The following is a 15,470-nucleotide window of genomic DNA, read 5'->3' as shown; positions in this document are numbered from 1 at the left end:
AAGGTAGAATAACTGGATGTACGAGCTAAGCAGAAGTAAAAGGAGAAAAAATCAAGGAAATTAAAAAAACATAGCCTGGCAATCCTACCAAGAGAAAGACGGCAAAAGATGCAAAGGCAAGTGCCTAAGATCAGTGACTATGCATACCCACCAGACCCAATAGCAAGGGACTAGCTAACAGGTGCCCGTAGTCCAAAGCTCGGTATCAAATAGTGGATCTGATGTGGAAATGATGTCAACGTGATCTCACTTCAAAGGAAACAACCCTAATTAGATGTATGGAACACATTTTCAGTTGCAGAAATTTGCCACATGTGAACATACCCTTAGGGTCAGTTCATACAGAGTTTTCTTGGTGCTGATTTTGAGACCGCGTCGGAATCGGCACCAAGAGATGGGCCAAGTCGTCCCCCATTGATTTTAATTGGAGACAGAGGCATTTTTTTTGCGAAAAAAGAAAAAGCGGCATGCTCTTTCTTTGAGCGTTTTCCACCTCTGACCCCCCCCCCCCCCCCCCATTGAAATCAATGGGAGGCAAAAAAGACCTGCAATGCTCGTTTGGAGTATTTTTTGCAGCATTTTTTTGCCTGTGGTTTTCGCGTTGGATTCAACGGCCGCGGGCGATAAACGCTGCAAAAAGACACTGAAAAAAAAAGTGGCAAACAACGCTGTCAAAAAAACTCTGTGTTAACTAGGCCTAACAGTTAACGAAGGGTTAGCTTGAGGCTACGACTCCCCAGTGCACCAGCTATACTTTGACCCACAACTTACTTGAGCAATTTGATTTCTATCAACGACTAGCTCTCCATATTTTTCCATTAACATGCAAGCTTAGATTGACTGAGTGAACATGTTTATTTTAGTAGGCAGATAAACCGCTTATTTCTTAGGGGTTCGACTGATATTTATCTAATTTATATGGTCGGCCTTAAGGGGGTTTTACACTGGGTGATTATTGGGCAGACAAGCGTTCATAGAACGCTTGTTGCCGATCAGCAGATGAACGAGCAAACTCCCGATCATCTGCTGGTCATAACGTTTAAAAAAAAACTGAAATATTATCGTGGTCGGCAGCACATCTCCCTATGTAAACAGGGAGACGCGCTGCCGACATGATAATAATTGTATGAGGACAAGCGATCGGAGTAACGACCGCTCGTCCCCATACATAGCTCCGTGTGACAGGAACAAACGAGCGCCGATAATCGATGTCTCGTTGATTGGCCGTTGTAATAGGGGCTTTAGTCTGGTATGTAATGGAGCTTTTGTTATGTGGCAGAGAGAAGTAGATGTGGCTCATCAAAGCATAGGGGCCTAATTCCAACCTCTGTAACCCCTACTGGTACAGCACTGACTGGTGCTGGCGACTTATATCTGTGTGTGGAATACAAGTATTTACTGTATGTGTTGGTTGAATTAGACTCTGCGCCTTCAGGTTTGATGAATTTCATCTTGTGTCTTGTGCACGAGCCGATCATTTGGAAAATCTAAGTGTGATTACAGCTTATTAAACCTTGTCTTTACTCGTGATGACTACTTATAATACCAGAGCGATCACCTTTTAGATGCTGTAGTGATATGCGACGCTCATTCTCTCTGGATGGTAGTGTGCATGCAAAACACCCCATAAACTAAGACGCAGCTTTAAACATGCCAACTGCATTGACATGACAGTATGAAATTTAACGTCTCGTGCTTTCGCTGCAGTATAGCTAGAGTGCTATATTATTTTAATATGCTGTGCATCTGCAGATGAGTTATTCTTCAGTGTTATAACTTATAGACTATATGAGTTAATAATAGACTATGGTGTCACAAATGACAGGAAAAGCAGTTGTTTTCTCAGCCGTAAGTCTAACCTAATTCATTATCTTTCATAAATGACAAGGTGCTTCTGGTGATAGAACAGGTTATTTTGGCTCAGAGAGAACCTGTCAATGATGCATCTATAAATCACATATAAGGGTGCACAAATTGGGTGCGGTCTACATCCATACATGTGAGCCCGGAGATAGGCAAAGGGCGGTCATGACGGGTCTGGGCCTGCAAGGTGTCAACTGTAGGGGTATTTTGTTTATAGATTGGTGGGATGGTTTGAGTTAGGAATTTTGCTAGGGAGTCTGGGAGCATTGGGGTTGGCGTTTAAGGGATATATATATATAGGTGGTAGGTAGGGAAGCCAATTTATGGCTTGAAAAAATTTGTCCCGACCGCCGTTTCGTTTTTTATTTTGAAATAGGGTTCGCAAGTGCAGGTTTGTGTGGATGAGAAATCCAATTAGTTTCTCGAACCTGTACATGCATTTTGTTTGCAGATTCTGGACTATTTTGTTTTATTGTGGGTTTTATTGGTGCGTGTCCTTGGCAACGGTATGTTATGTTTATATATTGCAGTCTTAGACACAATATATTGGTTTTAATTTTAAAAGTTATGATGGCGGTGGATTTGGGTGTCACGGCGCGGGGTGTGGACCCACTGGGCCGTACTGCGTAGCGGGATAGCAGCTGGCCAACTAAGTACAAAAAAATGTCTATAGTCCAGAACGAGTACCGGAGGCAATGTAGACAGTAGCGGAGACACAACTTGACTTTCACTGTAGATAGCTAGTAGATGCAGCGGAAGACAAGACTTGATTCTCACTGTAGATACGATAGCACAGGATACAGGGTACAGGCAGCAGGAACGGGTAACACTGGGAACTGGAAAACACTGGGAGACCATGTACAAGACAAACTTTAGGTATACAACAAAGCTCAGGCAAGGACCAAGTGGGCAGAGCCCTTTTTATATTCCAGTGGCATTCTGGGCTAATTATTGAGTAATGACAGCTGGACGCGTACTGGCCCTTTAAGGACGCACGCACCCTGCTGGAAACAGTCCCAGAACCCGGAAGTGAGTGCCGGCGTCTCCCTGGAGGGAGATGTTGCCGAGAACACAGATGTTCATGGCCGGGGGCGTCAGTGGGTAAGTCTGAACAACGGCCCTCGGCCATAGACGTTACATTGGGCTTCTCTAAGGGGCGGACCCTGCGAAGCATGGTACAGAGTAGAGTTGCAGCATACCCGTGGTGAAGCCACTGTAGCTTTTATGGTCACGGCTAGTGGTTTAAGGGTATTGCTTTATTTATATTTGGAGGTTGTCAAGGACTTAGCCACATATTGTTAATATGTTAGCTATGTTATACTATATTTATACTAGGTTTTTTTTATATAGCTTACAGGTTATGTTAAAATAAAAACATTTAATAAAGCTGTAAAAAGCATCTTCCAATTTTACCTTTTTTTTACCTCATTGTGTATTTATTAGTTAGGAGGGTGTTTATGTGGCCCCTTGTCGCCTTTGCCCCCATCATGACCAGTCTGCCATTTATGCTGCTGTATACGGTATACATTTATGTACTGCAACCCTCTGTAGAGAAATGCACAATAAGACTATACTGTCCTACAGAGATGTAGCTAGAGGCTTATAGGCCCCGATGCAAAAGTTCAGCTTGGGCCCTGAGCAACGTCTCTTTATTGCCGAAGGCCGCAGTACTCTCGTAACTTTCAGTTGCATCGCTGGGTATGTGAAGGGACCCATTGATGTAGCACTAGCAGCCAGGTGCATTGCTAGGGTTTTAAAAGATTAGGGGCACAAGTCCCAAGACATATTTCCCCCCATAACCCCCCAAAAATATAATTATATATCATAGACAGCATATCTATAAGACTGCGACCCTTATAACTATGCCACTGAATAGTATTAGATACAGCGGCTCAGCAGACTGTAGCCCATATGATAAGTTTAGATACAGGGGCTTAGCAGACAGTAGCACACATAATAGGCTTAGATGCACGGCTCAGCAGACAGTATCTTACATTATAGGCTTAGATACAGGGCCTCTGCAGATGGTATCACACATGATAGGCTTAGATGCAGGGCCTCAGCAGACAGTATCATACATAATAGTAGTTAGACCCCTATATAGTGATTAGGCCCCCTCATATAGTGGTTAGGCATCTCCATATAGTAGTTAGACCCCCTGTATAGTGGATAGGTGTCACGAAGCGGGTTAGTGGACCCACTAGGGCGTACCGCCGTAGCGGGAAGGCAGCTGGCCGAACCACAGGAAACCCCAGAAATACAATGTCCCGCACAAGGGTACCTGGATAGACCAGACGGTGACCGAAGCTCTGGCACAGATGAGATGGGTGCAGCAGATGGCGCCAAACGTGGAGGATGACACAGGAGCCGCAAGTTGCGCCAGATGTGGCGGATTCCTACGGACGTGGCAGATGACACAGGACGTGGCGGATTCCTCCGGACGTGGCAGACGACACAGGACGTGGCAGATTCCTCTGGACGTGGCAGATGACACAGGACGTGGCAGATGACACAGGACGTGGCACGACTTGATACTAAGGCACAGCACGGGAAACGGGAACGGGGAACAAGGCACGGGTAACAACAGGAACGGGAAACACTAAGGGACCATTAGCAAGACAGACTGGGAAAACTAACAACGCTCAGGCAAGGATTAGAAGGCCAGGGGCCTTCTTATAGACCAGGAAATCGTGGCAGTTGATGATGATGACTATTTCCTATTTGCGCGCGCTGGCCCTTTAAGGCCGGGCGCGAGTGTGCACCCTACGGGACACAGCCGAACGGAGCGGAAGTGAGCGCTGGCGTCTCCTAGAAGGGAGACGGAGACCAGCGCTCACAGATCCATGGCTGCGGGCGTCGGGAGGTGAGTAAACCCGACGGCCCGCGGCCATGGACGCTACAATAGGTGTCTCCATATAGTAGTTAGGCCCCATTAATTGTTTCACTTCGCGCCAATTAAATAAAATAAACTTCCCTAATCCTGTTCCCACTACCCTGTTCCTCTGAAAGCGTTGGCACGTAGCAGCCGTGGTGGCCAATGGTCTAGAGAACGGATTTTCAAACATTTTCCTACTGGGAGCTCACAGCTAGGACATTATGAAGCGGATATGTACGGAATATGTATCACCAGTAATGAAAAAGGGAAAGTAGCATAGCCTAAAAGTGTCTTTAGTGATGACCATGGCCTTATACATATATTTACTTTTGTGCATTACAGAGTGGGAAGAAATGTACATAGTATTCGTAAGTTGTGCACCATCGGCACCGGCCAAAGAACTGTATATATTTTTAAATGAAAAGTTAAATTTAAAGTTTGCAATCTATCTCTCGCTGTGACATCCCTCCACCATCGCACCCCACTATTATAATGCCATTGGTTTTAAAGTTCATGACAAAATTAAAAATGTATTTTAATTTATCTTCTGGTCTCCTAAAACCAGTTAGTCTCCTGAAAAATAAGCAGAAAACGTGTATTTCATGCTGCTAAACCAGAGTTTACTGCAGCCAGAGAGAGGCCTGTGTAGCATATAAGCACTTAGTCGACATTGATGGACCCTCACAGCTTCAAAAGCACTGGTCTAGGGGACCTCAACACTTCCTATATGTTTATTTCATCGTGGGGGAAGGGGTGCTAGGGTATGATCCTAATTCTATTGTTACAAGGCTTACAAAATGAAAATTCCGCAGACATTGTTTGTTCTCTACGTGTCCAGTCTCTATTAATTACCCAGGGAGGCTCCTTGTGAAATTTTTTTGTCTCTTACTATTTAGGGTATTATTATAAAGTAGTTTCATTTGTCTGCAAAAGAACAAGCGCAGCTGAAAGTCTGGAGGAGGGAGTGAGGCTTTTGCTGCTGTGCAGAGAAGGGGAAAGATTTGAGTCTTCAGTTCTTCGGAGGCGATCCGTTGTAAGATCACTGCTTATACTCAGCGTGTGTCTCTTCTTGTACGCTGTCAGTTTGGTGCGTCATTTCTTTCTATAGTATCGTAGAAACAGTTCAGCCCCATGTAAATTGAATGTAATTGAGTAGCATTTACTGCAAATCGTTAAATTATGGATATTTTAATTCTTGGCCATGGTCTAGTCACCGCTCAGTAAATGCTGATCTAAGCCTTCATTCTTCTATGTGATTTGAATGCTTTATCCTGTCTTAAAGTTCAATGCAGAAGCAGAGAGCCCATGGGAACAGCCTTGTGAAGGTCAATGATCCCTGATCAACCATCATCTCTATTTGTTCTGTATGTGTCCTGATCAGAAGTAAATGAGTGGTCCTTCTGTTAAAGGTCTGAAAGCTGTCAGAAGTCCACTGCTCTTATCAGAAGCATGAGATCAATTATAGTGTATGTTGCTTTAAACCGGCAGCGGCACTGTAATATCACATAGCTCTTTTTTTATGCCACCCACTGTAATTTTAAGCATGAAACAAAATATTTCTATTTGGCCTTATCATTTCATACAAGATGCTAAGAAAATGGTTCTCTGCTCTGCTTAAATGTCAGTTTTTACTGTAAACCTAGTATTCTATTTATGACCCAGGAAGATCGGGGTGAATGGTGCAAAAAGGTGATTATTTATTTAATTCTTCTAGTGCATTGAATTGTGGGAAAAAGAGTTATAAACTGGATTTAAAGAGGCTCTGTCACCACATTTTGATGGCCTATTTCATAGCTCTATACTTGTTTGTTTGACTTACCATGGCTGTTTATTTACAATGTACTATACTATGGTATAGATGTTATGGCCAGTAGCCCACTCAGTATTTTCTTTACTGTGAGGACTTATATTTTAAATCTATTTTGATGCTACTATTTGTATTTTGTATTTTTATCATGTCTCAATAAAAAACTTTTTTATTTTGAAAATGTTTGGGTTATTTAACACTGAATATTCGTATATGTGTTCAAATTGTGGAATACAGTAGCAGCAAAGTGGGTGTGATTTAACAAATGTCATCGGAACGCTGCAGAAAAATTCAGTCCAGAAATTCACGTGCGGTGCATAATTTTATTTGCAGAGGAAAGTGGACTGATTTCCAGCGTTTTTCTGATGTACTGCGGAATTTGCTGCAGAGACGCTGCAGAATTTCTTGCAGGGGAAGGAAATGACATCACAGGAAGAAGAATAAGTATCACCAATAACACAGCCCTTGAAAAAAAAATGCACCAAAAAACCGCACAAAAAATCTGCACTATTTTCCGCAGGAAAAAAACGCATGAAATGGTGCAGATTTTCCGTAGCAGATTGTCTGCTAGTTGATGCGTAAATGCTGCGGAAATTTTCTGCAGCAAAATCGGTTACGTGTGGACAAGCCCTTATTTTTATGTATCTCGATTTAGTACTTCAAGGAAAAGCTGTTGTGAATGGGCTATGGGTCAGATTTGCTCATTAACAGGATACACTAACGTGCAGGTTTTAATATGTTGTTTTTTATAAAAAAAAATTTTGCGTTTCTTAACAGTGAAGGAAAGGAAAATTGAGTTTTTGTCATTTGTATAAAAACGACCAAAACCATGCTGAAACCAGCATCAAAGCCTACATATATGACTATACGTAATCTACCGCATGCAGCCCAACACATAGATACTCACGACAGTCCGGCTCATTAACACATGAATGATAAATTCAGGTATTGGGTATTCATATGTTAACTAGGCTCTTGAGATATTCATGTGCTAATGAGTCAGGCTGCATCAAGAATTCATTTACTTATGGCTTTTCTGTAATTCTCACATACGGGTCAAGATTAAAAGTGCTATATAAATAAGCTGAGCTACTTTGTGTGATACAAATCTATTGAGTGAGTAATGCCTAAGCCTTTAAATTACATATTCCGCTCTGCTATTTATATTTCTTATCCAGATAGGAGAGGAACTGAGCTTCAGCATATAGAATTTTGGTTGGGCAGATAAAAAATAATATAAAGGTTTTTTTTCAGGATTTTCCATTGAGATAGGTCATTGATCTATAATCAGTGGAGGTCAGACCTTTACTGATCAGCAGAAGAGGGTTGCCCCTTCATTGCAGTACCTGGCACAGCGACATCCGTATGTGTACTGCAGCCTAACCAATTTAAGTGAATGGGCCGAGGAAGGCTGAGCTGCATGACCAAAGCACAGCAACATTCACATGGACATTGCTGTGGCGAAGGGGATGTGGTGATCAGCTGATCATGCATTGATCCTTAAAGAGCCTCTGTCACCAGATTATAAGTGCCCTATTTCCTACATAATGTGATCGGCGCTATAATGTAGATAACAGCAGTGTTTTTTATTTAGAAAAACAATCAATTTTGACCAAGTTATGACCTATTTTAGAATTTATGCTAATAAATTTCTTAATGCCCAACTGGGCATTTTTTTAGCTTTTGACCAAGTGGGCTCTGTAAAGAGAAGTGTATGAGGCTGACCAATCAGTGACCAATCAGCGTCATACACTTCTCTCCATTCATTTACTCAGCACATAGTGATCTTGCGAGATCACGATGTGCTGTCACTTACTCACACATTAACTTTACTGAAGTGTCTTGAGAGTGAATAGATATCACCTCCAGCCAGGACGCGATGTCTATTCACAATCTTGACACTTCGGTAACGTTTGTGTGTCACTTGCTCACACAGCATAGCGAGATCACGCTTCCTGTCATTAAGTCCCACACAAACGTTACCGAAGTGTCGGGATTGTGAATAGACATCGCGTCCTGGCTGGAGGTAATGTATATTCACTGTCAGGACACTTCAGTAAAGTTAATGTGTGAGAAAGTGAATGAACGTCGTGATCTCGCAAGATCCCTATGTGCTGAATACATGAATGGAGAGAAGTGTATGATACTGATTGGTCACTGATTGGTCAGCGTCATACACTTCTCTTTACAACGCCCACTTGGTTAAAAGCTAAAAAAAATGCCCAGTTGGGCATTAAGAAAGTCATTAGCATAAATCTAAAATAGGCAATAACTTGGTCAAAATTGATAGTTTTTCTAAATAAAAAACACTGCTGTAATCTACTTTAACACCGAAAAAGGCCATACTTACAAATGGACACAGCCAGGTCAGAAACGCTGATGGAGTGTGAGCAGGTGCTTTAAATAATAATAGCCACTCCCACTAGTCTTGAGGGGAGTGGTGTGTGGTGCATGGGATGTGTAGTAAGAAATAATAAATGAATAGTGTATGTGCAAGTGTAATGATGTAAGTGAAATATAGGGGGCAGTAATGAGTAAAGTGCCTCAAAAATAAATGAATAATGGGGTGCAAGTGTGTGAAACATGGAGGGATAGTGTGTAAGTCATGAGGCGCAACGTGTATAGCCAGGTAGAAGCCTATTTGTGACGCCTTGATAATTCATAGAGCGGGCTACCCTGCTTTCTAAGCCAAACAACAACACACCATGCTCTCCCAGCATCAAAGACCTGGCTGTGTCCAAAAGAAGCGAATATAAGTAATAATGAAAAATACCTGGGGTATTAGTGATCATTTTGGCCAAAAGGACGCAAGCTCGCAATCCACGACAAGGATCCCCAGACTTGCGAGTCCCTAACTCCCTAACTGGAACGAAAAGCTCCTGATGCACAGACAAAACAGATAAAAACAAGACCAGTGGGAGTGGCTATTATTATTTAAAGCACCTGCTCACACTCCTTCATCAGCGTTTCTGACCTGGCTGTGTCCATTTGTAAGTATGGCCTTTTTCGGTGTTTTTGTATATATGTCCCCTTGTTTTTATCTGTTTTGTCTGTGCATCAGGAGCTTTTCGTTCCAGTCCGAACCGGGTCAGTAACTCGTCAGGGGTCTCCCCCTTTTTCTGTAATTTTGGGTTTAATCCACGGTTCTCCTCCGTTTCACCTGGTAGTTCCAACAATCCCGAGGTAGATGTCGTTCATCAGGAACTGTGCACAGTCTGGGCCCAGGTTCAGAAGAACCTAGCGGCGTCCCAGAGCATACAAAAGACTCAGGCAGATAGAAGATGTTCTGCTAACCCCTTGTTTGTGGTCGGGGATCTGGTGTGGCTATCTTCTAAAAATGTGCGCCTTAAAGTCCCGTCTAAGAAATTTGCTCCCCGGTTTATAGGGCCGTACAAGGTCATTGAAGTCCTTAACCCTGTCTCCTTCCGACTGGAGTTGCCCCCGTCTTTTCGAGTGCACGACGTCTTTCATGCCTCCCTCCTTAAACGCTGCTCCCCGTCCTTGGCTCCCTCGAGGAAACCTCCGGTCCCCGTTCTCACCCCTGAGGGGGTAGAATTAGAGGTGGCCAAGATTGTGGACAGCAGGATGGTCCAAGGCTCCCTCCAGTACCTGGTCCATTGGAGAGGATACGGGCCTGAGGAGAGGACTTGAGTACCCGCCCAGGATGTTCACGCTGGGGTATTGCTCAGGAGGTTCCACCTTCGTTTCCCCAATAAACCAGGTCCACCTAGAAAGGGTCCGGTGGCCATAAAAGGGGGGATACTGTAAAGGATTTGCCAGACACAGCTTCTGTGTCGACGCCCGTGGGCAATCAGTCTGCACCTGCTCCTATGTCTGTGAGACTGGCTCCATCTTCCACCATTCAGGATGGCAGGTTTAGGAGTGGGAGAGCCTATCACAGCCTGGCCAGACGGAGCTAGTTCCCGCCCACTGTCTATTTATACCTGCCTTTCCTGTTCCTCCTTTGCCTGTGATTCTTCTATGCTTGTTTCCTGGCTTGCTGCTGCTGCTTGTACTACTGATCCTCTGCTTGTTATTGACCTTGGCTTTCTGACCACTCTCCTGCTCAGCGTTTTGTACCTCGCTCACTCCTGGTTTGACTCGGTTCGTTCACCACTCTTGTTGCTCACGGTGTCTCCGTGGGCAGCTGCCCCGTTTCCCTAGCTTCTGTGTACCCCTGTCTGTTTTGTCTATCTTGCACTTACTGAGCGTAGGGACCGTCGCCCAGTTGTACCCCGTCGCTTAGGACAGGTCGTTGCAAGTAGGCAGGGACTGAGTGGTGGGTAGATTAGGGCTCACCTGTCTGTCTCCCTACCTTGTTATTACACTAGGATTGTGTTAGGGTATGTGCACACACACTAATTACGTCCGTAATTGACGGACGTATTTCGGTCGCAAGTAGTGGACCGAACTCAGTGCAGGGAGCCGGGCTCCTAGCATCATACTTATGTACGATGCTAGGAGTCCCTGCCTCTCCGTGGAACTACTGTCCCGTACTGAAAACACGATGACAGTACGGGACAGTTGTCCTGCAGAGAGGCAGGGACTCCTAGCATCGTATATAACTATGATGCTAGGAGCCCGGCTCCCTGCACTGTGTTCGGTCCGGTACTTGCGGCCGAAATACGTCCGTCAATTACTGACGTAATTAGTGTGTGTGCACATACCCTTATAGTTCTCATAGCCCTGAAGCATAATGACACCTGAGGCAGCTCCTGTATTGAATATGGGGTTTTTATGAGGATGTGGAATTTATATACTAGAAAAATAGAACAAAATCAGCCGGGCTATATAGAAACAGAGAAGAATTTGTTTTATATGCTACACAGAGAAGGCAGGGACGTGACTATAGCAACTGCATGGGTTTGCAATCGCACCTGGGCCCTGGTACTTGAGGGGGCCCAAAAGGTCTCTGTGCTATAGGAGACCAGTACCATAAATGACATATAATAGTTGGGGGGCCCGTTACAGATTCTGCATTAGGCCTAGGAGCTTCAAGTTACGCCTGTTAGAGTAGACATTGCATCTTGACACATATCAGTAGTCAAGCATTATCAACTACAGTAGTGTTTTGTAATTTATGACTTCTTAATGCCTTTTTGATCTTGTACTATATACTGCTCAATACATATTCTGCAGTCTCTGTGGTTACCTTTACAGGCTCTGCGGGGCTCTCAGAAGTTGGTCCTCTATGTGCTGTCATCAGGCCGGGTCCCTGGAGGCCACATCTCCAGTCATATTTACACTTGGGTTGATCCACAAGGTCGCAGCGTCTCACCTCCTGGAGGGCTACCCCACCTTCACAACCAGTCCCTGGGTGTCCCAGAAAAGGAAAAGAGGAGTCATCTGCAGCTACTACAGGAAGGGGATGAGAAGAAGGTGTGGGGGTAACACTGTATTCTAAACAATCATTATATAGCACTTTAGACAATCCATTTATATTTTATTTTTGGTCTCCTATAAGTTTTTATTACAATATTTACATGTACTGTGTTCCACTTTTTGAGTCATGGACAGTAGTTTTTTTTGGGCAGGTAAAGCCAATTGTGGTGTGATCTATTGGCCCACCACATATATTAGATTGTCAGCAGGTCAAACCAATTTTTATACCAACAAATATCTAATGTCTACGGCTGTCTTTAGTCTTTTTGCAATGTTTGTTCCACATAGTCTTACAATGGCTGTTCACTCACCAAATCATTGTGTATAAGGCTGGGTTCACACTGTGCATTTGTGTTGCATTTTTAACATGCATTTTTTGTTTTGATAGATGAACTCCCATTGAGACATATGGAAGGTTATCAAACAAAAAAAAATGTTAAAAAGGCATAAACGGACAGTGTGATCACAGCCTTAAAAGGTTACAAAGCTGTTGCCCATCTAGAATGCCTCATTATAGCCTACTTTCCTTTGCTATAGGCTACATACAACCCTTAGCTATAATGTGCCACTTCAGGTGGCTATACACAAACTGTGTTTATGGAGATACCAGGTGTTCCTGACATTCAGAAGCACTCAATAATGCACAACCTTTTAGCGATTAGGCAATCATTTTCTAACAGACTGGAAAGATGTTTGTTTTAAGACCATAAATATAGGCAAGACATCTTTTCGAGCATGAAGAGCTTTACTTCTGCATAAAAGGGCTATCGTGAATATGTATTATGTTATTTTGTTGTTGTATTTTGTATCATGACCTCATGGACAGACCTTTAAGTCTATCCTTATATATTCCTATAATGGGGGAACAGCATTGATAGTATTGCACCCTTACAGGCAGGATAACCTTATCTTTTTCCTTTGTATAAAATACAGATTGGGAGATGGATCTATGATAATATTCTTAGTGTACGTCGGTGTTGAAGAACTGTGGACCTCATGACAGCCTGATCAAAATTTAAAGGGGCTGTCTTGGATTAGGAAAAATAGTCTGCTTTTCTTAGGGACACTATTGTCAATGAATTTTAAAGGTGCTCATACACGTTAGACAAATCTTGGGCAAACCCACCAATTTTGTCAGAATCGGCCGTCGATTTAACGTGTATGGGGGCTCACCTCTTGACGGCAGATTTCGGGGGAAAGAAGGTTCAGGATCCTTTGTTCCCATGAAAGATAAGCCGCTGTCAGACGTTACTTTCCTTCTACCCAATGAAGTAAATATGCACGCTTGGCCAAGCTTACATGTTTACAGTGCATTCGGAAAGTCTTCAGACCCTTTCAGCTGTTTCACAATTTGTAAAGTTAGGCCTTGTGGTATAATAAAAAAAATAATCATGTTTTACCCCATCATTCTGCACTCAATACCCCATAATGAAAAAGTTACATTTTTGCAAATTTATTAAAAATGAAAAACTCAAATTTTGCATGGACATAAGTATTCAGCCCCATTGCTATGACACTTGAAATTTAACTGTGGGGGGGGGGGGGCTCCTATTTCTCTAGATCATCTTTGAAATGTTTCTACACCTTGATTGAAGTCCACCTGTGGTAAATTCATTTGATTGGACATGATTTGGAAAAAGACACACCCCTGTCTATATAAGTTCTCACAGCTGACAATGCATATCAGAGCAAACACCAAGTCACAAGGAGGAAAGAACTGCCTGTAGAGCTCAGATACAGGATTGCGTGGAGGCACAGATCTGGAGAGGTGTACAATTTTTTTTTCCCAATTGCACAGTGGCCTCCAGAATTCCCAAATGGAAGAAGTCTGGAACAACCAAGACTCTTCCGAGAGCTGGCCGACACACCAAACTTAGTAATCACGGGAAAAGGTACCTTGGTAAGAAAAGTGACCAAGAAGCCAATAGTCACTCTGGCTGAGCTCCAAAGATCCTGCGTGCAGATAAGAGAAACTTCCAGAAGGTCAACCATCACTGCAGCACTCCACCAATCTTGGCTTTATGGCAAAATTGCCAGAAAGAAGCCTCTCCTCTGTAAAAGACACATGAAAGCCCACCTGGAGTTTGCAAGAAAGCACCTAAAGGACTCTCAGACTGTTAGAAACAAGATTCTGTGGTCTGATGAAACCAAGATTGAATTTTTGGGCCTCAATTCTAATCGTCATGTCTGGAGAAAAACAGACACTGCTCATCACCTGTCCAATACCATCCCTATAGTGAAGCATGATGGTGGCAGCATGATGCTGTGGGGGTGTTTGTCAGTGGCTGAGACAGGGAGACTGGTCAAAGTTGAGGGAAAGATGAATGGAGCAAACTACAGAGATATTCTTAAAGAAAACCTGACCCAGAGTGCAGAGTGCTCTGGACCAGGGACTGGGCCAAAGGTTCACCTTCCAACAAGACAATGACCCAAAGCACACAGTCAAGACAACATAGGAGTGGCTTAGGGACAACTCTGAATGTCCTTGAGTGGCCCAGCTAAAGCCCTGACTTGAACCAATCAAACATCTCTGGAGAGACCTGAAAATGTCTGTCCACCGACGGTCCCCATCCAACCTGATAGAGCTTCAGAGGCTCTGCAGAGAAGAATGGCAGGAAATACCTAAATCCAGGTGTGCAAACCTTGTGGAATCATACCTAAGACTGGAGGCTGTTATTGCTGCCAAAAGTGCTTCATCTAAGACCTGAGTGAAGGGTCTGAATACTTACGTCAATGCAATATTTTAGTTTTACATTTTCATTAAATTAGCAACGATTACTAACATTCTGTTTTCACTTTGTCATTATGGGATATTGAGTGCAGAATGATGGAGAAAAACTTTCATTTTATTTTAGCACAAGGCCTTAACATAACAAAATGTGAAAAAAAGTGAAAGGGTCTGAAGACTTCCAAATGAACTGTATGGGGGAGTCAGCAGAAATAAATGTTGGTCGGTCTAGGTTAAAGGGGTTATCCAGCATTAGAAAAACTTGGCTGCATTCTTCCAAAAACAGTGTCACACCTGTCTATGGGTGTGTATTGTATCCGTTCAAGTAAATGTGACTGAGCTGCAATACCTCACAAAACCCATAGAACGGGGTGGCGCTGTTTTTCAAAGAGAGAATTTTTCTTTCTAATCCTTGAGCCCCTTTAACGTCTAACTTTGTCAACATTGAACCTCAACAATGTTTGATTGTTAAATCGAAACTGTTGTTCCCACCCATAGGTGAACTTGGTGCTGGGAGAGGGGAGTTCTCTTGGGTTGCTTATCCGTGGAGGTGCTGAGTATTCCCTGGGGATTTACATCACGGGTGTGGATCATGGCTCCGAAGCTGAGAGTTCTGGACTGAAGGTAATTCTGCAACTTTTCTTGTAGTATCTCCTGTTCTAATTTTCTATCATAACAGGAGACTTAAAAAGTGAAAACCCCCTTTGATTATTAACATTAAATATAAAGCTTGCATATTTTCCTAAGCATCTCCACTGTGTAAATTTAAAGCGACATCTTTGAAAATGGAGCACTGATCTCTACAGTGGCCTGGT

General features: G+C 43.3%; 1 protein-coding gene and 1 long non-coding RNA gene across 3 annotated transcripts in view; one reads left to right on the top strand and one right to left on the bottom strand.

The window, feature by feature from the left end:
• The window catches only part of LOC142659350 (uncharacterized), a 162,421-nt gene that overhangs the window by 57,074 nt on the left and 89,877 nt on the right, over nucleotides 1–15,470 (bottom strand). Inside the window, exon 3 of the long non-coding RNA XR_012850312.1 lies at nucleotides 11,698–11,900. This is a non-coding gene — a long non-coding RNA (uncharacterized LOC142659350). The remainder of the gene's footprint in view (nucleotides 1–11,697; nucleotides 11,901–15,470) is intronic.
• The window catches only part of WHRN (whirlin), a 130,004-nt gene that overhangs the window by 40,681 nt on the left and 73,853 nt on the right, over nucleotides 1–15,470 (top strand). For both annotated transcript variants that reach the window (XM_075835404.1, XM_075835403.1), the window contains exons 3-4: nucleotides 11,706–11,924; nucleotides 15,154–15,279. In XM_075835404.1, coding sequence (XP_075691519.1) covers nucleotides 11,706–11,924; nucleotides 15,154–15,279 — 345 coding nt within the window. The remainder of the gene's footprint in view (nucleotides 1–11,705; nucleotides 11,925–15,153; nucleotides 15,280–15,470) is intronic.

This window comes from Rhinoderma darwinii, chromosome 8 (assembly GCF_050947455.1).
Source record: "Rhinoderma darwinii isolate aRhiDar2 chromosome 8, aRhiDar2.hap1, whole genome shotgun sequence".
Lineage (NCBI taxonomy): Eukaryota > Metazoa > Chordata > Amphibia > Anura > Rhinodermatidae > Rhinoderma > Rhinoderma darwinii.
This window is presented reverse-complemented; position numbering and strand designations above follow the sequence as displayed.